At 56.4% G+C, this 22587-nt stretch overlaps 1 protein-coding gene across 3 annotated transcripts; it reads right to left on the bottom strand.

The window, feature by feature from the left end:
• Nucleotides 1–188: 188 nt before the first annotated feature.
• HID1 (HID1 domain containing) lies at nucleotides 189–18162 on the bottom strand. Of its 3 annotated transcripts, none has more exons than XM_053892331.1 (19): nucleotides 17958–18162; nucleotides 12573–12722; nucleotides 11871–12041; nucleotides 11216–11332; nucleotides 10515–10621; nucleotides 10134–10250; nucleotides 8571–8793; nucleotides 8334–8390; nucleotides 7378–7518; nucleotides 7110–7200; nucleotides 6739–6890; nucleotides 6554–6632; nucleotides 4545–4709; nucleotides 3368–3595; nucleotides 2922–3028; nucleotides 2337–2417; nucleotides 1645–1736; nucleotides 1339–1497; nucleotides 189–1085 (listed from the first exon to the last, which is right to left on the bottom strand). In XM_053892331.1, exons 1-19 carry the CDS (start codon nucleotides 18021–18023, stop codon nucleotides 1022–1024), a joined length of 2367 nt encoding a protein of 788 aa, XP_053748306.1. In that variant the 5' UTR covers nucleotides 18024–18162; the 3' UTR covers nucleotides 189–1021. The 3 variants fall into 3 exon arrangements, with proteins under 3 accessions (XP_053748306.1, XP_053748307.1, XP_053748308.1); XM_053892332.1 differs by having other exon boundaries at nucleotides 11219–11332; XM_053892333.1 differs by having other exon boundaries at nucleotides 11216–11329.
• Nucleotides 18163–22587: the final 4425 nt, after the last annotated feature.

Below are 22587 nucleotides of genomic sequence, written 5' to 3'. Positions count from 1 at the left end.
GGGGGCCGCATCCTGGGTGAGAGGATGCAAGCCTCCATTTCCCCACCCGAGAAAATGATAAATGCTGGTTCCCAGGCATATGCTGAGGGCCCTCTGCGGACTGACTTTGGGAGACAGAGTCCCCAGCTCCCCTGAAGACAAGAGCCATGGCCCGAGCCCCTCCCCTCCAAGCACAAAGAGCCAGGACATGGAGAGGACGGTTTATTGTGTAAAGAGGCCGATTGTACACAGCAAAGATTGTACTGACACAAATAGGGTGAGGGAGACCCAGAGGCCAGAGCTGGAGGGTGGAGGGGTGGCATCCTGCCCCCTCCGCCCCCCAGTCATCCAGGCAGCGGGTGGGGGCAGGGAGGATCGAATGGTTCCCTCCCCACCCTTCTCTGCCCCTACTGGATAAGAGAGTCAGGCTACATCCATTGACCAGAGAGAATATAGCAGGAGACCCTCAACACCCCACTCCAAACCCCTAAAATGCAGGAGATCCCCCAGTCTGGCTTCTGCAGTCTAGTAGCCCCTGGTCTCCTCCTCAAGTGACCCGGACACTGTCCTTCCTCCTTTGGGCCCCAGCAGCAAGCCTGGTCCTGGACCAGGTGGTTCCAGGTTAGGAGGCTTGGAAAGGCTCCCCTGTCCCTGCCAGGTGCCTTAAGGGACAGCTCACAGCTCCCTGTAGGGCAGCCCATTAGGGCACCGTGGCCCCTGGGGGTGGGTAGCACAGAAAAGGGGTCTTGAGGGGGAATCAGAGTGAGGCGGGGGCTCTGGCCAGGGCCTGAAGCCCTGGAGACAGGAGGCTCCTGTGAGTCCACAGCCACCCAGATGCCCCTCTGGGGAGGGGGAGGGCAGGGAAAGGGGTTTGATCACAGCCTGTCCCCACCATCCCAGCTACAAGGGGCCTTTAGAGCCTGCCCCCCAGGACTCAGCCACTCTGTCAGCCCCGGCTCTGATTGTGGTCATTTAAAGCCCAGAACATGGAGTCAGGGGAGCATCAAGGGGCCAGGGCCCCCACCCTCCCCCAGTCCCAGCCTCACACCCGCTGGATCTCAAAGAGCTTCACATCCGTGTCGTACCAGACAGGTGGGTCCACATTCCTGCGGAGGGAGTCGGCTGTCAGGGGGGTGCTGGGAGGCCTTGCAGGAAAGACTGGGGAGGAGCTAGGACGTGGTACAGCCCAAACCCCTTCCACCCTGCTGTCCCACCCTAGGCAGTGGGAGCCCACCCTCGACTAGACGAGACCCTCCTGGTTGACCGTCTCAACATTAAGCCTACTGCCATGCCGGGACCCAGAGCGGAGGCCCCCCCCGCTGAGTCCCCGCCACCCCCACCCCCGCCAGGCAGACCCACCTCAGGTAGATGACGCCCCACATGTAGGTGCGGAACCACATGGCCGTGCCCGAATTGGCCTGGTACTTGCGGATGAGGATGGGGTGGGGCACGGGCAGCAGCCCCACCAGGGTGCCATGCTGCAGGAACCTCAGGATCTCTGACTCATCCGTCAGGCCCCTGCCAGGAAGAGGGGATGGTTTCCAACGTGCCCACATGGGGAAACCCACCCTGAAAGTCGAGGGGAGCATGGGACCCATGCCCCCAGGCACACCCAGCCCCGCCCCGGCCTACCTGCTGCCCCCGCCCCCCTCCCCCAGGCCTCACTTGTCAATGCAGATCTTCTCCACCTGGGGAACCAGCACCTGAAGCAGCCTCATGATGGTCTGCAGTGGCAGCTTGGACTTCCACGAGAGAACCTGGGGGAGGGACGGGGGTTCCTGGGGCTGGGAGAGCAGCCCCCACCGGCGAGGGGATAGGCCTGACCCCTGACCCAGAAGCACGGGCTCCCCGGGGCAGAAAGGGTCCCCGCTCACCACAACAAGGGCCTGGCCCAGGGCAGGGCCCATGAACACTGACGGTTATTCATGGCAAGAGCTGTGGCCTGTCATCGAGCATAAACTACGTGCCAAAAGCTGTCCCCTTGGATCCTCACAATGACATGACCAAGTAGGACGTTTATCCCCACTGAAGCACAATTGGTAGTGATCACAGGACACACACAAGGGAGCGGACAAGTGAACTGGGGGAGGAAGCTGGAAAGGAAAGCTTAGTAAGGAAGCCAGCGCTGTGGGCAAGTGGAGTTCAACCCTGCAGCATATTCCGGAACAATGTAGACAGAGGAAGCAACCCAGCCAGAGAGTCCAAGGTCACCCAGCCGGAAGGAGTGATCTGGAGCCTGGCTCCCAGGCTCGTTCTTGGATTTGGACACATCCCCCTCCGAGCCTTCACTGAGCTGTTTGTAGGGCCAAGAGCCCCCGCCCCGCCCCCACCTCAGAGCCACCTGCCCAAACCCTCACCCACTCCGATGTTGGGCTCCACTGCCCACTGGCTGACGCGCTGGACAGTCGCCGCTGCTCTCGCCATGCCTGACCGGGCTCCTGCACGGAGGGAAGGGACGGGAGTGAGGGGTACAGGGAGCAGGCGTGGGGCAGAGGACAGAGGGAAAGCCCTTCTTCCCAGGCCCTCCCATAGCCTGGAATCTAGGAGGCAATGACACTGGCCCCTTTGGTGGGGGGCTCACTCCGAACGGTGGGGACAGCCCAGCCCAGTACCCTTTGCCCTGGGCTTCAGGCCCTGCCCAACCCAGCCCAGCCTGATGACAGGTTTCAGGCTAGGGGCTGACTGGGCTGGTCGGGTAAAGGCCAGCTCAGCTCAGATAAGATTGATGGATGAGGAGTCTGAAGGCCAAGGGCTTAAGCCTGGGACCAGTAAACAAGGGAGAGGTCTGCGAAAGCACCCCCAGTCCCCAGATGCCCTGGGCACTGGGTTTCTGCCCTCTGTTGCAGGTAATCCCAGAGCACCCTGGCCCGGCCCCCACCGCAGAAGCTGGGGAGAAAGGGAAGTCCCAACCTCACCCCACTGTGGGAGTCCCCGTCACCCACCTCTGCAGTGGGACTGCCATCCGCCGAGCTCTGCTGGGACGTGGGCTTCAGGGATCGCAAGGTGCCATCCTCTGACACCTGGGACTTCTCCGTCAGCTTGTCAATGCCTGGGGGTGGGGGCAGGTGGGTGTGAGGACACCTGCTGTGGGGCCCCTCCGAGGAGGCATCTGCGCTGGGCCCCGCAAGGCCCCCTCTTTCCCCCACTTTAGCGATGCCATGCCTGACCCCCGCACACCCAGTTCTGAGGCGCAGTCCCACCCCCCAACCAAGCTAGTCCTCCTCCGCCTCCCAATATCCTCACCCCCACCCCTGCAGCCATTCCCGTACCCTCGGCTTCCCAACTCAGGCCATGCCCTTTGCCAGAGATTGCATGACATCCCAGAGACCCTGTCTGTCCCCCAACCACGCAGGCACCCACACCCCCCTGCCGCCCGCCGGGGCCAGACCTGGGGTGGCCACCAGGCTGGTCTTGAGAGTGCCGGGCTCGGCGGGGGCGGCAGGGTGGGAGCCCTCCATGGAGGCGCCCTCTTGTGAGCCGGTTCGGGACAAGGGCTCAGCCGTCCGTCGGCGCCGTTGCAAGGCCTTGTGGATGGCAGGCGGGTCGGTGGGCAGGTTGGCCAGCTGGTGGAAGACGCTGCGCTTTCGGATGATGGCGTAGACCAGGTTGGAGTTTCCTGTAGAGAGGGAGCACGCCTCACCTCGGGGAGGCCCCCTCGCCTCCCCCTCCAGCCGGGCAGGTTTCTGGGAGGGGGAGTCTGAAGGACAGGAGGGCGTCTGACCCCAGAGGTAGGAGAGGGTACGGGGCGCCCAAGAGACGGAGCTATAGAAGGACTGGCACCCGGCAGTGGGGGTGGCAGTGGCTATACCGAGATGTCACATTGTTGGAGAAGAGCTTCTGGGATGAGCTCCCCCCGTGCCCCTCCCCAGTCCCTTCCAGACCCCCTCACGGCCCAGCACACTAAGGGGTAACACTGGCAAAGTGGGGCAGGCCCAGCGTGTGTGTCCACACCAAGCCAGCTGTTCAATATTTTGACCACGTCCCTAAGCCAGGTCACAGGAAGGAAGGACAATAAGGACAATATGGCCTGGGCCTGTGCTCTGCTGCCCACACTGAATCCCCTCGGCTCTGGGCCTTCAATGCCCCATCCAGCTCTCTAGTCCTGCCTCTCACCACACTGTTCTGCTTTCAGTTCAGCATCTCACCCCAGGGCCTTTGCATATGCTGCCACCCCACACGATGCTTTTCTACCCTCCCCCACCCCCATTCCTCCCTCACGATCAGTGCAAATATTCCTTTTGGAAACAATAATAACCACTAATATGGAAGTCGCCAGACACCCTGCTAAATGCTTCTTGTGGGTTATTATTTATTCTTAAAGCCTCCCTCCGTGCCTCCATCCCCAGCTGGGAGCTCCATAGGGGAGGAAGCATTCTGCTTTGCTCTCCACCATATCCCCTCCACCCAGCACTGAGCTTGGTATACAGCAGGTGCTTAATAAATGCATGTTGCATGGACTGGGGGCGGCGGGACAGGGATCTGCGTCCTCCTTAGACGGGAAGGTGTCCTTGCACACTGCCCGCCCTGATTCCCATCCAGGCCAGGGGCTCGGGCTGCTGCCTCACCATCAAACTGGTACTGGATGATGTTGTTGAAGGCCTCCAGGAGGAAGAAGACCAGGTGGTGGTTCTGGGCAGCAGAGAAGAGGAACCAGGTGGTGGAGAAGGCCTCCAGCAGGTGCAGGAGCTTATTGGCAGCTACCATGGACAGGCTCTTGAGGTAGGGGGACACTGCAGGGGAGGAGCCGGCTCACTCCTGGGGCCCCCGCCAGTCCTCCCTGCACACCCCCAGCCCGAACAGGACGAGATGTTCCTGCTTCAAACCCCTGCCTGCCCCTTGCCTGTAAAGCCCCTCACAAAGCCAGGAAGAACGAGTCCTCAGAGACCAAGGCCACACTGGCCATGCCTTCTACAGGACTCCAGGGGGACAGCCCTACTGTTCACAGAGCCACTCACACATGGCCTCTCGCCCACTCCTCGCCACACCTCTGAAAGGTGGGGGGCGGGGGAGGCGGGTCCGGACACAGATGAAACCATCCCCATTTTTATACAGACTCGGAGAGGTTTGTAAACTTGCCTAAAGTTCCCCGTTATAAAATGATTGAGCAGGGATACAAACTCAGGATCCGTGAGTCTTTCTGGAATATGAAACGGATACTCCAAGCATAATTAGAAACTTATTTTTTGCAGGGCCTGTGAGGGGAGTCAGAGATAAAGCACTGTGCATGGCATGAAGCCATATATCGATCTGTGAGCTTCTTTGTCTCGTGTCTTTCTCCCTCACCAGGCTGGGGCAGGGATGGTGGCTTTCTCGTTCACAAATGCATTTCTCAGAAGCAGCTACACTTAGTGCTCAGTTAAAATGTGTGAAACAGAGCCGGGGAGTGAACCAGTAAGGGAAGGTGCGGTTCTGGCCCTAGAGCTCAGGGTGCACCTAGGGGCCCCCAGGGCCCAGCTCCGGCCCATCAACTCTGGAGTCCAGTCCACTCCCTCCCAAGACGTCCTCTCCAAAAGTCAGCCGCACATAAGTCATCCTGCCTCAGCCCACAGCCACCCTGCTTCCTGGGCCCGGCACGCCAGCCAGCCTGAGCCCCTCCCCTGGGACACAGGGGTCTGCAGTCCTCGCGGGAGGCTGGGGCACATCCTGACGCCCTGAGACCACACTGTCCAAATCCGTGCTGTCCAGCACAGTCACCACAAGCTGTTTGTGGCCATTAAACACTTGAAACAAAGCTACTTCTAACCGAGATGTGCTGCACATGTGAAATACACAAGATTTTGGAGACTGGATGTGAAAAAGAATATAAAATACCCCAATAATTTGGGGGGGGCGCCTGCGTGGCTCTGATTTTTTAGTTCGGCTCAGGTCATGATCTCACGGTTTGTGAGATTGCTGAAAGCACAAAGCCTGCTCCAGATTCTCTCTATCCCCCTCTCTCTGCCCCTCCCCCGCTCGTTCGTTTTGTTTTGTTTTGTTTTTTCCTCTCTCTCTCTCTCTCTCTCTCTCTCAAAAATAAATAAATTTAAGGAGCGCTTGGGTGGCTCAGTTGGTTAAATGTCTGACTTCAGCTCAGGTCATGATCCCAAGTTTGTTGGGTTCAAGTCCCGTATCAGGCTTTGTGCTGCCAGCTCAGTGCCTAGTGCCTGCTTTGGATTCTGTGTCTCCCTCTCTGTCTGCCCCTTCCCCTGCTCACGCTCTCTCTCTCTCTCTCTCTCTCTCAAAAATAAACATTTTAAAACTTTTATATAAATAAGTAAATTTTAAAAATTAAGAAATGTATATCCTAATAATTTGCATGGGGTATAATTATATGTTGAGATGATGGTATTTTGGATAGAGTGGATTACATAAAATATATTATAAAACTATTGTCACCTGCTTCTGTTTTGTTGTTGTTACTGTTGTTGTTGTTGTTTTTAATGTGGCTACTAGAAAATTGACCAGTGTAAAGGAAGCTACCATCATACTGCTATTGGAAGGGAGGGGTTTGAGCCAGGGAGGCACGGCCGGTCAGCCCGTGGCCTGGCGCCACCTGGTGGTGAGCACTGGGAAGGCGGGCTCCCAGCCCCCCTACCGTTGACCACGATGGTGAGCAGGCAGTCGAAGAGGGGTTGCAGCCGCTGGTGACCGCTGGTGATGATCTTGTGGAATACCTGTACGAGGAGGCAGAGGGGTGGCCGTGGGGTCCCCTCCACCTCCAGACTGGGCCAAAAGGACATCCCCCCCGTCCCCAGGCCCTGGCTGAGGGAGGCCCCTCACCACAATGAGCAGGTCTGCGTGGGTACCGGTAAAGACCGGGATGTCCATGGGCACGCGCACTGAGTAGGGCTTGTTGAGCCGCACCCCAAAGTTCCGCTCGCCGCTCAGAAGCAACAGGATGAAGACTCCGATGTGCATCAGGCCCACCCGAGCTGCGGCAGGCGGTAATGAGAGGTCACCACACAGGGTGCGGAGGGGAGGAAGGGAGCCCGGGGCAGAGACCCATCTCAGAAGCCCAGGAAGAAGTCCCTTCTGGGAGGTCAGAGCCCCAAGCCTGAGCTCCCGGGGGGGCAGCACAGACCGGCCCGACCCACCCCTCTACAAGGAAGCCCCCCTCCCCCCCCGGATCTCATGCCCACCCCCAGCCTTACACTGATCCGCTCGGGCATCATTGAGGAAATAGAGGGTGGGGACCAGGATGTCCAGCACATCACTGCTCTTCAGCACAAAGAAGAGGAATTTCTGGGTGGGGTGGGGGACAGGTGGGCACGGTCAGGGGGGAGACAGCTCTGCCCCACCCCCTCCCCATCCTGGGAGTGTCCCCAGACACTGTCCCCAACACTGGGCTATCCAGAGTGGCCACTCCCCATCTCAGGGGAGACTGCTGCCCGCCAGGCCAGGTCCCCGAGGCCAGCCCACCTTATTGAAGTCACAGAGCTTCCAGAAGAGGACCAGCAGCTCCTGATGGAACTGGATCTTCTTGGTGGAGTTGGGCAAATAGGTCTGGAGCAGAGGGTTGGAGAGTAGCCGGGCTATGCCCTTGAGGATGAACTGAAAGTCCTGAGTGGGGGACAGCGGGAACCTGTCCAGTCCAGCCCTCTGTGGCTGCGGCTTCCCCACAAACCCCTCCTCATTCCCCCGGAGCCTGGTCCCACCTCTAGAGCCTGAAAGGCCCAGGTTCTGTCATCAATAGCTGTCCTGATGCAGGCCCCTCAGGAAGCTGAGTCCAGGGCAGGTCCGGAGGGAACTCCTGCCCCTCCCCCAGACCACAGGCTCCCCTGTCCCCGAGCAAGGCTGCTTTTAGTGACCCCCCACACCCACACTCTGAACTGGACTCTGTGTTAACCGATGCTATGCCCCCACCCCTCCCCATCGCCCTGTCACACCGGAGGCACACTCTACTATTCTCAAAGAGCGGTCACTCACTCAGCACCCGCTACAAGAAATCCTCTCAACAAGGCAAGGGGGCAGTTACTGTTTCCATGTTACAGCCGCAGAAGCCAGCGCTCTGGGAACACAAGAACCTCCCCCAAGGTCCCAGGACACAAGAACTCAGGTCTGCCTGGCCTCTAAGGCCACTGTCATTCCCCTGACCAAAACCTGACCTCAGAGCCACCTCCTCCTGGAAGCCTGCCCAGTTGTCCTTACCCAGTTGAGGCCATCAGCCCTTTTCTGCATCTCAAAACCCTCGAAGTCCTGCCATCACAGTTTCGCCAGGGGTGGCCAAGTCCACAGGGACCCTGGTTCCTTCCTGTAGGGGTCAGGACTCCCCCTACCCCATCTCGTCTCCAACCCCTCGCTCCCCTGCAAGGCCATAACCATTGTGGGGGGTGGGCATTGAGAATCCACCGGAGCAAGAGGAGTGTTCAACTCACCTCTTCACGATGGATGCGGGACAAGTAGTTCACAAACAGGTTCTCAGGTCCTGGAGGCTGCCAAGAGTGGAGCCTGGGATAAGCGGGTGGCTTCACCCTTGCCCCTACCCCAGGGCTCCCTCAGACATCCCCAGGCTCACCATGAGGTGCCCACCTGGTATCCCTTGCCCAGCTCTGCTAAAGAGAGTGCCCCGAGCCTGGCAGGGCCAGCTGCCCTCCCCCCACTCCCATCCTTACGTCCGCGTCATCCATGGCAGTGCCTGTCGTGGTGCCGTCCACGGTGGGGCTGGCGCTGGTGGCACTGTCATGGTCCAAGGTGACAATGAGCACCTGGGCAGCCTCCTCCACCAGGGGTTCCCGGTAGTCGGAGAAGAGCAGGTGGTTGTAGGGGATCCCGTAGCCCACAGGGTCATAGGCACACACGGTGTTGAGGAGGGAAGTAAACAGGGGCAGGGCGTGTCTGCGGCAAAGGAGGGGCGAGGCTGTGGAGACCACGAGACCAGCCCTCGTCCACCTCCCAGGAGGGTCAGCCAGGCCACCCCCTCGTTCCACAAGTGTTCCGGCGCTCGCCCTAGGCTGGGAACCAGATTACAGAACCAGGCTGATCCCCTCCTGAGTTAAGAGAGACACCCCGCCTTGTCCTTGCCTGCATCCAGAACCCAGGCCAGGCTGGGCCAAGCGCAGAGGAATGTATTACCAAGAGTGGGATGGCCAGTTATATGGGAAATCGTGTCGATACCCCTTAGATTTTTCTCCCAAGGGCTAAAGCCTATTTTTTTTTAAATGTAAGGCTATTTTTAGAGCAGTTTTAGGTTCACAGCAAAAATCACAAGGAAGGAACAGAGATTCCCCTGTACCCCCTGCACCCACACACGCACAGCCTCCCGCACTACCGATAGCCCACGCCAGAGCGGCTCTTTGCCACACCGAACCTACGTGGACACATCATCAAAGCCCATAGTTTACATCAGGGTCCATTCTTGGCACTGCACCATCTACAGGCTTGACAATGACCCTCAGGTCTTTGAGAGGCAGATACCCTCCCTTGGGACTTCAAAAAATGGGCTGGGGTCCCACAGGGTGAGGGGCTTCCCCTCAGGGAGCCTCCTGAGCTGCCTGCACCATCCTGGGCACAGCTCTGCACAGCATGTGTAGCTGCTAAGTCCCACCATGTGCCCCCAGAGCCCAGGGACGCCCCCACGTGGGCCAGGCTTCCCCATCCTTCGGGGTATTTCACGATGCCTTCTCCCCAGCCACTCTTCAGTGGCACTGCTGGATACAAGCCACGTGTAGCCGTTGAGAGTTTACAACGTGGCTGGTCTGAATGCAAATGTAAGTATAAACTACACGGCGGATGTTGAAAACTTAGCATGAAGGGAATGTAAAACCTCTCAATAATTCTGCACACTGGTTACATGCTAAATGGTAGTAGTATTTTGGATACATTCGGTTAAATGAAATATTAGAATTAAGTCCACCTGTTTCTTTTTTATTCTTTTACTGTCACTACTGGAAATGTTCGACTTGCATATGCGGTTGGCGTTATATTTCTACGGGACAGCACAGCTCTAGATGGAGGACCCAGGCACCATTCCCCTACCCCCCCCCACCCCCCCCCCCCCCACCCCCCCCACAGTTGGGACCTTGGACTTTGAGAGCACAACGTGTGGCAGGTACATTACAAGCCATCACCACCAGGGGGCAGCACCTCCCCTCAACTAAGACTCGGGGCTGGAGAGCAGCCTCCGCTCCCAGCTGCCTGGAACCAGAAGAATGGAAAGAAAGGCCAGGGCCCCTCACCTGTTCTCCGTGGAACAAAAGAACTGCACCCACGGGTTGGTACTGCCACTGTCCGGAGCTGGGGGCAGGTACATGGCCTCAGAGAAGCATGTCAGCAGCAGTTTCAATAGCTCCATCCTTAGGGAGGGGGGGTTACGGCAGGGGGTTCAGTACCTGAGGATGGCAATTCTCCTGTAGGAGGGCATGCCCACCCTGCCCGGCCCCAGCTCAAGTCCATGAAAAGTAATGACCCCACGTTATTTCTATCAGATTGATGTTGGGTCCCAAGTGGACAGGGTCTCCTTGAAAGACCCCATGCGTGGTTCCCTCTCTGAGCCGGGGAGCGGGGGGAAGGCCTGGGGTCCAGCCACACTGTGGGCTCCGGGTCCAACCAAAGCTCACCGGTTCACGTCATGAATGTAGTTGGGCTGGGGAGAGTGAGCAAAGCCCACGCCAGCCTCCCAGATGTATTCACAGCTGTCCAGAGAGTGGACATCCTCTGCCGAGTCCTGGGGACACGGTCAGAGAGTGATCAGGCTGGGAGTGAGTGATCAAGACCCCCCATTGTCACCCCTGGGTGCAGAGACCCTCATATTATCCTAAAGACAGATCCTCAAAATGCCCCAGGTGATAATGCACAAGGGAAGAAATTAATGTTCTTGAAAGCTCATTTTTCTCCTCTGGTTCTTTTACTTGCTCGGTCCAGCTTGAGGCAGGGAGAGAGAGAGGGGGCGGGAAGGGAACGGAATTGGGTGCACCTGGTGGTGCGTGGGGGTGGGGGGCAGAGAACACTCAAGGTCGAGTCCATGGACCCCCAGGAAGTGAGAGGGCCAGACCTCCTCCGTCCAAGCCCCACACCCCCCACCCACTGCCTAGGCGAGGACAATGGGTGCTTGTGCCAGCCTCCCGGATACAGGGGGCAGGGCCAGGCACCAGCTGGCTCCTCTCCAGCTGTACCAGCCACCAGCCCTTCCCAGACCTGCCCGGCTCTCCCAGAGCAGCCCCTGCCCTCACAGCGTCCCGCCCCAGGGAACTTCAACCAGCCCCAACCCAGGACCAGAGCCCTCCCCAGTCTGGGGGGTGGAAGACTGGGGGGCTCTCACCACAGTGCTCCTGCGGTGGCTCTGGACAGTGAAATCTGGGCAGAAGAGAAGGTCAGCGATGGCCAGAAGCAAGGACTCAGCCAAGGGCCGGGCATTCTCATCGTCGTCCTCTCCCTGCTAGGGACATAACATATAGGCCCCCTCAGTGGTCGCTGGCCAAGGAGAGGTGGCCCCAGAAGGCGGTTGGGATCTGGGCCCAGGCAGGCACCCATGGGCAGTGGGATGAAGGTAGAGGCAGAAGAGAAAGGAAGTAGATTCCCAATCACCTCAAACCTCCTTAGGCAGAAGGGGCCAGAGCAGGAGCAGGGCTGGGACCCTGGGAGGAAAAACCCTCCCCACTGACTGGGAGGAGCCAGGCCAGGTCCCTAAAACTCTAGAGCGTCAGGCCTGCTGGGAATCACTGAGGTCCTGTCCTCGGCCCGGGAGGGGGCAGCCAGGGAGGGCAAGTGCCCAGCTTCCCTGCCCCACATCTGCCCAGCTGCAGGGGCAGAGACCCCTGTGGGAGAAGCCCCCTCCTCAGTAGCACCCCCTACTCGCCTACTCTCGTACTTCCCAAACGCCACAAGAGATTTGGAGGAATATGACCAACCCCAAATGGGTTCTCTCCCTGTCTCCCCTTCACCTCCCACCCAGCCCCACAGCCAGGCCCACAGACCCCTCCTCGCCCTGCCCCGGGCACTGTGGACCAGAAGAAGCCCCTCCAGTCAGGGTCCTCAAAGATGTAGGGCAGCACACGGGTGAGAAGCCGGCTGCAGTTCAGAACGATCTGCTTCTCCTTCTCCGAATGGCAGCCGCTCTCCGCTCCCTGCACCAGCTTCTCCACGGCCTGTGGGGACACGCAGAGGGGTACACTAGAAGGGTGGGGAGTGGGGCTCTGACACTTGGGGTCACTCCAGGCTTTGGAGGGGTAGAGGCAGACTGGCTCAGTCAGCGCAGGGGGACGGGAAGTGGCCCAGAGAGCAGCCTCACTGGAGAGCCCAGCCCGCCGCTCACTGGCTGAGACCTTGCTAAGTGACCACCTGTCTGAATCTGTCTCGTCATCTGTAAAATGGTGACAGTAACAGCATCCACCACACAGGATGAGCTGAATAAGTGGATGTGTGGGAAGGTGCTCAGCAAGGTGGGGGCCGGAGGAAGCCCTCACAGGGAGTGGGTGCCAGGATCACTTCCCTGCCAGAGCCCAGCCAGTGGGTCCAGGTGGGTGCCACCTTGAGACTGCCCAGAACTGGGCAGGCGGGATGTCATGGGGACCTGCTCTCTAGGTCCCCAGGGCTGTGCCAGCTTCCGCGCCCCCCTGGGAGGGTGGGAAATGGCCCAGCAGGGAGTGGCAGCGAGGGACGGGGTACCTTGCGCTCACCTTGTAGCACAGAGTGGCCAGGTTGGAGGGTGACTCCTCCCGCACAGCCCGGATCTCTGCCGCTGGCACCAGGGCAAAGACATCCTGCACCGAGGTGGCCGTGTCCGCCCAGAACTGGTCCCAAAAGGCATCATCGGTGGCTTCCACAGGCTGTGGGGGGACCCAGCGTGTCCAGAGTGATTACACTATCCCTTGCCGACAGGCCCACAGTTTGACCAGTCTGTAGCCAAAGGAGCCCCAGCAAGGAAGCCACGGTCCCCTTGTGCCATCCCTGCTGGTGCCCAGGAGCCCTCCCATGTGGGGGCCATGCTTCAGCCATCACGAGCCCGGGCTGGCACAGGCAGGCTGGAGACACTTGGTGCGGATGCCAGAGGTCAGCCGGGCACTGAGTTGGGCAGCCAAAGCCTAACTCAGTCCCTGAGGGACAGGGAAACTCACCGTCCTCCTCTGGCAGGGCCTCCCCACCTGGGGACCTCCCCAGGCCAAGCTTCTAGGTCAAGTGCCTGGGGACCAGACCCAGGTCATGCCCCTCCCCAAGGAAGAAGACAAGACGATGGATGATCGATGGATGATCATTTCGCCTAAGCCCAGCCTCACCGTCTCCCCTCGGCCCCGGCTTCCACCCTCTCCCGGCGCACCCGAGTCTAAAGGAGTCAACCCGCATGGCTCTCTGATTGCCCCTGCTCCTCTCAGCACTCACTGCCAGCACCACAGCTCGGTCCACTCTTGCCAGGGCCCCACCTCCAAATTTATCTCCTCAATCCTGCCTCCACACTGCCCCCAACCCATGTTCAAAGCACAACACCGAAGGCACTGTTCCCTCCACAGAGACCTTTAGGGCTCCCCACTGCCTGCAGGACTGAGTCCAGACCTGGGCCAGACAGTCAGCCAAGATCTGACCTAACATACCTACATGCGTGCACACATGTGTCCACACGTATCTACACACGTATGCACACACACACATATTGTACACGGACACACACACACACCAGTATGTACTATCCCTATGACACAACCCTGTCACAGCTTCTCTTTGCCTCTGCTCGGACTGTCCCCTCTTCCCCGCATGCCCACCCTTCTAGCACATTCCAAAGTCCCACCGGTCCTAGGGAAGTGACACACCTTAAACACAGTTGCGCATTTTGAATCACATAGGCAGTTCACAGAGGGCACCAATTTGAATCATCAATTCCACTTCTAGAAACCCTAAAGAAATGATCAGACAGGTGCACGTATAAGGATGCTCACTGACGTGCTATGGTTGATAATAGTGAGAAGTTGGAATCGACCTAACTAGCCAACAATCAGGGAACACTCAAAAAGTTAAGACACTTCCATATAACAGGTTATTATGCAAACCACCAGAACCGTGTTCCCAAGGAGTGTTAATGAAGGAAAAACACTCAACGTACAACACTGTGTGGAAAAGATAAGGTAAAAACTAACTACAAGGTGGTCACAGTCTTTGCTAAATTATACAGCAATAAAAGCCTAGAAGAAAATGACAGAATGTTCACAGAGATTAACTCTCTGGGTGGTTTTTATTTTTTAACTGATATTTTTTGGCAAGCGCACGTATCACTACTTTTTCCTTTTGAATGTTCGTCTGCTGAGGGCCAGGGTGTCCGAGGCACCCTCTGAACAGCAGCTCCCACAAGAGACCCTGGTTGCTCCATCAACCCAGCCTTCTCCCTTCTCTGAAAGCGCTGACAAATGCCCTGCTACCACACAAATCCACACACAGTGTGCATTACTCTTACCATCAAAATATATCTCATTTAAAAATAACTCCATCCTCTGAATCCCCTTCTTCCAAGAATTCTCCCAAAGCTCTAGATCCAGACAGGATTGTTTCCACCTTGGAACCCTGCTCCCCACCCTCAGTCACTCATCATAGGCCCTGACTCCAGGGTCTCAATGCACCTGCCTCAAGGCCCCATTAGCCCACCAGCCCTGTTTCCTTGACCCTGCACTTGGGGCATATGGCAGATGTTCAGCCAATATTTGTTCAGGGAAAGGCCATCATTAGTCCTAGAGATCGCTTCAATCTAGTCCTGGGCAGGGCTGAGCACCAGTGGGGCTGTCCAAGCTCCGGGTGGGGTAGAAAGCCTCACCAAGGTCCACGTGTACCCTGGCCCACTCCCTCAGCAGCGCCCCCCACCTTCCAAGTTACAGGAGAGCACTTGGGGGACAGCACGTGGCCATGGCCCTCAGGCCAGGCCTGGTACCAGGGCCTGCTCAGTCTCAGAACTGGTAGAGCAAGTTAGCTGGGGGAGAAGAACAAAGGCCAAAGGAGGGGCCCTGGGGCTGGGGTTTGCTGGCCCTCCTGCCCTCAGCCAGGACAGCCCTCTGACAGTCACTGGAGTCACAGGATGCCACAACCCCCCCCCCCCCCACACACACACACACACAGTGTGGGTGACCAGGATGGGGGTGGGGAAGGACATCCTAGAAAACCTGGGAGCACCTCTGGGAAGCCCCCATCTCTGACACTTTCCCCACCAGCCAGGTGGTTACTACCCCCTTAAAGGGGCAGAAACTCATCTGAGCACCAGTGGACTTGACCTCTGGCCCAGTTCATCAGGCAAGTATCACCTAGGGACTGAATTCAAAATGAGGAGAGAGACTTCGAAGGAAACTTAGGAGGCCCCAGGCTACTCCAACCAAGAAGCAGAAGAGAGTCCCAGCTCTCTGGCTCCCATTGCGGCTCGGTCACCATCACCTGGCTTCAGCTTGGCCACCATCACCTGGCTACCCCAGGCTGGCCTGATACTATGGGTATTGGCCAGGGTCACTGGAGCCTCTCAGGCTTCTGAGGGGAGAAACACAGCTTAGCTCCGGTCCCAGTTACCTGAGCTGGGCTCCACACAACTCGCGGAAGCTTCTAGAGTCCAAGCCAGTCTTTTTTGAAAAGAGTATTTTTGCTGGAGGTAGGAACGCTCTTGCTGCCAGGGCATAGGAACTGAACTACCCTGGTGGGAAACCAGATATTCTTAGCCCGGTTTTGCCAACATCTGCTCAGGCCAGACCCCCCACCAGCTTAGGGGCCCAGCTACATCTTTTCAACTTGCTGGGGGTGAGAGGGAAGGAAGGACCACAAGTGCTCTAGTCTGCTAAGGGTGACCTGTCCTGGAGGACCGTGTCACCACAGGTTCACACGCACATATATGTGCACACACGTAAACATGGACCCACCAGGTTTCACCTGGCCTACAGAGAGAATCTCCAAAAAGGCAGGATCTAGGGGAGGGTTCCGGGTCCAGGAAGGTCCTCCTTCTAGCGCCCCACCCATCCTAGGGAAGGTTCAGGAAACACAGCCCAAATTGCTAAGTCTCAGGACCAGGGTCGGGCCTAGCCCAGGGCAGGAAGAAAACAGGATGCAGTGCAGGAAGACAGGGAAGGCCCAGCAGTGGTGGCTCATGTCCACGCCACAGGAAAAGGTGCTGGGTCGGCTTGTCTGTGGCCCAGAACAAACATCTGTGTTCACAGCACAGCCTCTAAGGATCTGAGACTGGAGGACACCCTGTGAACCACTGGCCTGAGTCTCCTTGGGGATTCTGAGTGGCAAGGTCTGGAACAACCAACTGGGATCTGGTCTTCACTCCCCAGCTGCCCAAGCCAAGTCACTCTGCAGGACCGGAGGCTTCAGGGTCTCTCCCTCAGGCCACCCCAGGTCCCTTCCCACCTGCAGGGCCTCTCTGGAGGGAGACCCAGGCTGGTCTCCGGCTCCAGTCTTGACCCAAGCCAACTCACTGTCCTCAGCTGGGAAATGGGACAGTAGCATCGCAGCCAGCTCCATAACAGGGCTGGGAAAGCCATGGGCACACTGTATTTTGGGGAGAGGGCCAGCGCAGGTAGGAATCTAATCTACCCAGATCCTTTGGGACCTGGCTGAGCTAGTCCTGCTGGTCTGGCAAAGGACCCTGCCTGCTGAGCCAACAGCCCATAGTTCATTCCTCCAACAAGGTGTTTCCTTCCCCTGGTAGGTAAACATGGGAGTCTGCCTCCCTCCCTCCTCTCCCTGTGGCCCCACACAGAGGGACTGGCCCACTTCCCACCCATAGACCTAGAAGCCCCATCCCCAAAAAGCCAAGTGCTAGAATGAATCAGGAGCCATCAGGGAAGTGGCTGAGAAGCAAATCTGGTTTCTATCAAATGCCTCTTAGCTGGGTCTGGACTGTCCAGAGGCCCTGGGCATTTGCCAGGCACCTGACCTATCTCTCGTGGGAATGAGAGAGTATAAGACGAGAGGCCCAGCCTCTGGAGCTGTGACCAGCTGGCTGTGGGGAGATGCCTCCCTCAGTCCCACTCTAACTGCCATGAGCAAGAGAGAGCCCTTGGGGGTAAGGGTAAGAGGAAAGTCCCAGACAGTAGCAAGTCCTGACTCCCTTGAAAGTGGGGGATCTGCGGAATCAAGGCTGGGCATCTCTGTAGCCAGGGCAGCCTGGTTCAAGGGGTAAGGAGAGAAGGGGTAGGCAGAGAAGCAGCCTTGCTGGGGCCAGGTCCTATATGTTGGGGGCAAGGAGGTGATCCCTGTGCCACTTGTGAATTCAGGGGAGTGTGCAGGCATGGACTAGGCTGAAAGACATCCCCAGGCCCCACACCAGCCAGTCAAAGACAACTTGGAGGGTTGTCAGCCCTGACCCAGAAAACAGAGGGTACCTGAAAACACAGCCATCCCCACCGCTGGGCCTCAGAGGAGGAGCCCCCTGGAGCAGTGATCCCCAGCTGGGAAACCGGACTTCATGGGCCTGGGAACAGGTCTCTTTGCTAGGCTGCAGTGCTGCCCGCCACTCTTTGCACGTTCTCAGGAAGACCCGGGCCTTCCCTTGCTGTGGACATCGACCTGGGCCCAGAGAGGCCGCTACCAGCGCGCACCAGCTGTTTTCCCCGACCCGGCAGGCGCCGGCCCGGCTTTGTTTGCATTGAATCAGCCAGGGTCTGTGCGTCTGGGAACCTCGGGCACCGAGGGGCAGGGAGGGGAGCAGGGAGGTGGATGGGTGGATGGGGGCGGGAAGGGGGGGAAGCTGGAGATGCGAGGCTGGAGGGGCGGGAGCGGGGGTGGGGTGGGGGGAGGGGGCGGGACAGGTGGCGGACAGCAGCGCTGCCGGCTCTGGGAGTAGGCACACGTCAGCCTAAGGTGGCAACAGCGGCTGCGGATAGAGGGATATTCCCGGGAGAGGAGGCTGGGGGTGAGGGACTAGGGCTAGGGGATGAAGCCTTGGGCTACAGGCCAAGGGTCCCACTCCGGCCCTGGCTTCAGCGTCACCCTGCAGGCCAGCCGGTCCCCCATCTCCTGACAAGCCAAGTTCGCGCAGCCCCCCGGCCCTGCCCAGCCCCCAGCCCGGCAGGTGGGTGGGGAGGCCAGGGCCCCGGTCGCACCTGCGTCTTGGTGGTGAGCTGGATCACCGCCTTTCGGAAATTCAGCTTAGAGTCGGCCGACCCCATATCGCTGGAGCCCGCTCCGGCCCGGCCCCGGCCCCGACTCCCGCCCCGGCCCGGGCTCCGGCTCCAGCTCCAGCTCCGCGGCCCCCGCTGCTCTCGCAGAAGAGGAGCGGCGCACCCCGCCTGCGGGCCCGGCGTCGGCCCCGCCCCCTCCAGGCTCCTCCCCGCTTGGCTCCGCCCTCACGTGGCTCCGCCCCCGCACCTGCCGCGCCCCGCCCCGCCCGCTGCGTGAGCCGGGAGTCTCCCCCTCGGATCCACTGTCGCCACACACTCCGGGCGTCCTGCTCCCCCGGACCCCGGACCTCTGCGCCCTCCCTTCGGCTTCAGAGCGCTGTCCCTGTTCCAGCTCTCCCATTTCCACTCGGCCGCCAGGGCCCGCAACCCTCCCAGCCTCCCATTCCCTGCCCCCATCCTCACCATTGGTCCCACGCAACTCTGGGCCCATACTTTCCCAGGCAGCCCTCTCCTTTGAGTTTCTTCCTTGTCAATCCCGATTCTCCCCATTCCTTTTTTTTTCCCCCCCTCGGTATTTGCTTTCCTGGTTCCCTTTTATTTGACCTGTCAAACCCACATCACCAGACAGCCCCGCTTTTTTCCAGCCACAAGCCCCAGGCTCCAGAAAAGCAGCTCCCTGGCCTGATGAGAGTGGGAGGGTCCCCCAGGTCCCACAACTCCTTTCTGGCCACCTGCCTTCCCTGAGAATGCTTGGAGGTCCATCTGTTTTCAACAAAATGTGTTGCGGGACTATTATTTACTAACACTGTGTCAAGGACAGGGACATTGGGAGCTTAAGTCATGGGGCCTGCCCTTTATGAGCAATTGGCTTGGGAAAGAACGAGGAAAGAAGTAAATATGGTTCAGCTGAGTGAGCCTTTGATAGAGGCAAATTAATATTATCAATGATGATGATGCCTCTAACACAAGAAAAACCTACCTCTGAGGTAAGTATTATCCCCATTTTACAGGAGGGGAAACTGAAGTTCAAAGCAATTACATTACTTGCCCAAAGTAATGACAACTCACACAACTGCTAAAGAACAAAACCAAAACAGCAAATCCAACTCTGGCACCAAAAGAGGCAGCATTTTTTCCATATCATCTTGCATGCTGTGTCTGGAAGCTTCTGGAAATCCTAAGATGCTTCAAAGAAAGGTGGCATTTAGCTTAAATAGGAATCCCACAGGTGAAAAATGAGGGGTGCACCATCTATCCAGTGAAAGGGTGGCACAAAGCAGGGTAGGACAGGCATGGAGGCAGAGAGGAGGGGGACAGGGATGTTGCCCTGTCACCCAAGGAGCAGACTCTGAAGGATAGCTCTGTCCTTACTCCAGAGGTGGGTTTTCCCTGCCCTGGATGACATTCTGGGCAGGCTCTGTGGCTTTTCTAATCCCTCCAAGATAGCAAAGGAATAGTGTCTTTATTTGGCATTAAAAAAAATAATTAAAATCCAGTCTACTCTACAAATCACCCAACCTCAGTCCAGGCCGCAGTGACATTAAAAATTCAGAATCTTGGGGCACCTGGGTGGCTCAGTCGGTTGAGCAACTGACTTTGGCTCAGGTCATGATCTCACAGTTCATGAGTTCGAGCCCCACATTGGGCTCTGTGCTGACAGCTCGGAGCCTGGAGCCTGCCCTGCTTTGGATTCTTTGTCTCCCTCTCTCTCTGCCCCTCCCCCTCTCACACTCTGTTTTTCTCTCTCTCTCTCAAAAATAAAATAAAACATTAAAAAAATTTTCAGAATCTTGGAGATCCTGGGTGGCTCAGTCGGTTGAGCGTCCAACTTCAGCTCAGACTGTCGAGATCTCACTCTTCATGAGGTCAAGCCCCACACTGGGCTCACTGCTGTCAGAATGGAGCCTGCTTCAAATCCTCTGTCCCCCTCGAGCTCTCTCTCTCTCAAAAATAAATAAACATTAAAAAATTTTTGTAATATTAGTCATCAAGGAGATGCAAATTGAAACCATAATATAATAATTATTACACACCTATTAGAATGGGTTAAAAAATAAAAACAACAATACCAAATACTGGTGAGGATGGGGAGCATTTATATTTTCTTATAAAGTTAAATTATACAATTACCACATGACTCACTAATCCCACTTGTGGTATTTACCCAGGAAAAATGAAGACATATATCCAAACAAAAAGCCTGTGTAATGCTTACAGCAATTTCATTTATAATCACCAAAGAGTGGAAACTGCCCAAATGTCCATCATCTGGCGGATAAACGGATTGGGGGTCACCGGCACAATGGGACTAGTATTTAGCAACAAAAAGGAGCAAACCACTGATCCAGGCAGCAACAATGTGAATGAATCTCAAAAGTACTGTGCCAGACACAGAAGGCAGCTTACTGTATTATATCATTTATATGACATTCTGGAAAAAGACAAAACATTGGGACAGAAAACAAAGAAGGGATTGTTGCCTTGGGCTGGGAGTAGGCTGAGAGATGGACTATGGAAAGATATGAGGAGGGGCACCTGGGTGGCTCGGCTGAGCATCTGACTTCAGCTCAGGTCATGATCTCCTGGTTTGTGAGTTTGAGCCCCGCATCAGGCTCAGAACCTGGAGCCTGCTTCAGATTCTGTGTCTCCCTCTTTCTCGGTCCCTCCCCTGCTCAGACTCTGTCTCTCACTCTCTCTCTCTCTCTCTCTCAAAAATAAATAAACATGAAAAAAAATTTTAGGGACGCTTGGGTGGCTCAGTCGGTTAAGCATCCGACTTCAGCTCAGGTCATGATCTCGCAGTTTGTGAGCTCAAGCCTCACGTCAGGCTTGGAGCCTGCTTCGGATTCTGTGTCTCCCTCTCTTTCTGCCCTTTCCCTGCTCACTCTCTCGGGAATAAATAAACATTTTTTAAAAACTGTAAAAAAAATTTTTTGAAAAGAAAAAAAAGGTATGAGGAAACTTTTCGGGGTGATGAAAACATTCTGTGCTATGATCATGGTGGTAGTTCAATGACTGCATATGTTTGTCAAAGTTCGCATACACCTAAGAGGGATAGATTTTATGGTATGTAAACTATGCCTCAATAAATTTTACTTCAAAAAAAACAAAAACCAAGAGCAGGTGTTAAGTGGCCATCCCAAGGGAGTAATTATGAGCCCTTTGGTCTTGTCCATCACTCGGAGCCATTTCAGGGATTTGCAACCAGGAACTCCCAACGGGACCAAAATATTACTCGACATCCAGAGACCTTGCTCCTCCCATCAGCTTTCACAGGATGGGTTTAAATAAATCCACTTATCCTCCTCCAACCTCAGGAGGTCTTCTCCTGTTCACTGGGTACTCTGCTCCTCAGGAAATCTTGGTGTCCATCTTGAGGAAATCTTACAAGGTCCCTGGGCACTCTTGCCCCTATAGGCTGGAAAAAATATTATCTTGAGGAAAGTGACCACTGATACATCTAGGTGGAAAGATATCCATTTATCCCTACCACGTATTTACTGTCTCTAGGTTAAACTTAACATCCTCCTTAATCCCACCAATGATTGTTATTTGTTTAAGTTTATTTATTTATTTATTTTGAGAGAGAGAGAGAGAGACAGAGAGAGAGAGCAGGCAAGCAGGGGAGGGGCAGAGAGAGAAGGAGAGGGCGGATCCCAAGCAGTCTCTGCGCTGATCAACACAGAGCTGGACGCGGGGCTCGAACACACAAACCGCAAGATCGTGACTTAAGCCAAAACCAAGAGTTGGGTGCTTAAACGACTGAGCCACCCAGACGCCACCCAGTGATTGCTTTTTAACCGCCGTTGGTATTGTTTAGTGCATATACTGAAGAGAGGCAAGGTGGCCTAATGACCAGGGTTTGCTGCGAAATACTGTAGCAAAGAAAACACAAGACGGAGAACACACAGGCAAGAGGAGGCAAATGTGTCCGTCTTGGTCACTGTGGAACCTGTGGAGTCTGTGGAGATTCGCTGTTCTCTCTACTTTTGTGCATGTGCTTGAAAACTCATGTAGTCAAAATCTTTAAGGAAAAAGACTAGATTTATACAGGAAAAATAGTAGTCAAACAGAGCTTTTAAAACTTTAAAGATATTAGTTGGGGTGTCTGGGGGGCTCAGTCCATTGAGCAGCTGACTTGGGCTCAGGTCATGATCTCATGGTTGGTGAGTTCGAGCCCCACATCGGGCTCTGTGCTGATGGCTCGGAGCCTGGAGCCTGCTTCAGATTCTGTGTCTCCCTCTCTCTCTGCCCTTCTCCCGCTCACACTCTGTGTCTCTAAATAAATAAATAAATAAATAAACAAACAAACATTTAAAAAAAGAAATTAATTATCTTTATTAATTTGATGATTCTCTAGTAGGCTCTTAGCTATGATTTCCTATATGGAAACCATGCCATGCCCCTCCTTTTATGCCCAGCATAAAGGAAGAGTTGCTGTCTGCGGCTCCAATGAGCCCTTTTTTTCTGAGTTTAACCATCAGTCACGCAACAAACATTAACTCCATACCTGCTAAGGGCCACATCCTTTGCGAGGTGTTAGGGCCTGAGCGACAAAGGCAAGTTCCTACTGCCAAGACAGGGCAACCATACAGGCACTAAAGAGCCTTGG

The sequence above is a fragment of the Panthera pardus genome, unplaced genomic scaffold (assembly GCF_024362965.1).
Source record: "Panthera pardus isolate Hobbes unplaced genomic scaffold, ASM2436296v1 HiC_scaffold_3, whole genome shotgun sequence".
NCBI classification, from domain to species: Eukaryota; Metazoa; Chordata; class Mammalia; order Carnivora; family Felidae; genus Panthera; species Panthera pardus.
This window is presented reverse-complemented; position numbering and strand designations above follow the sequence as displayed.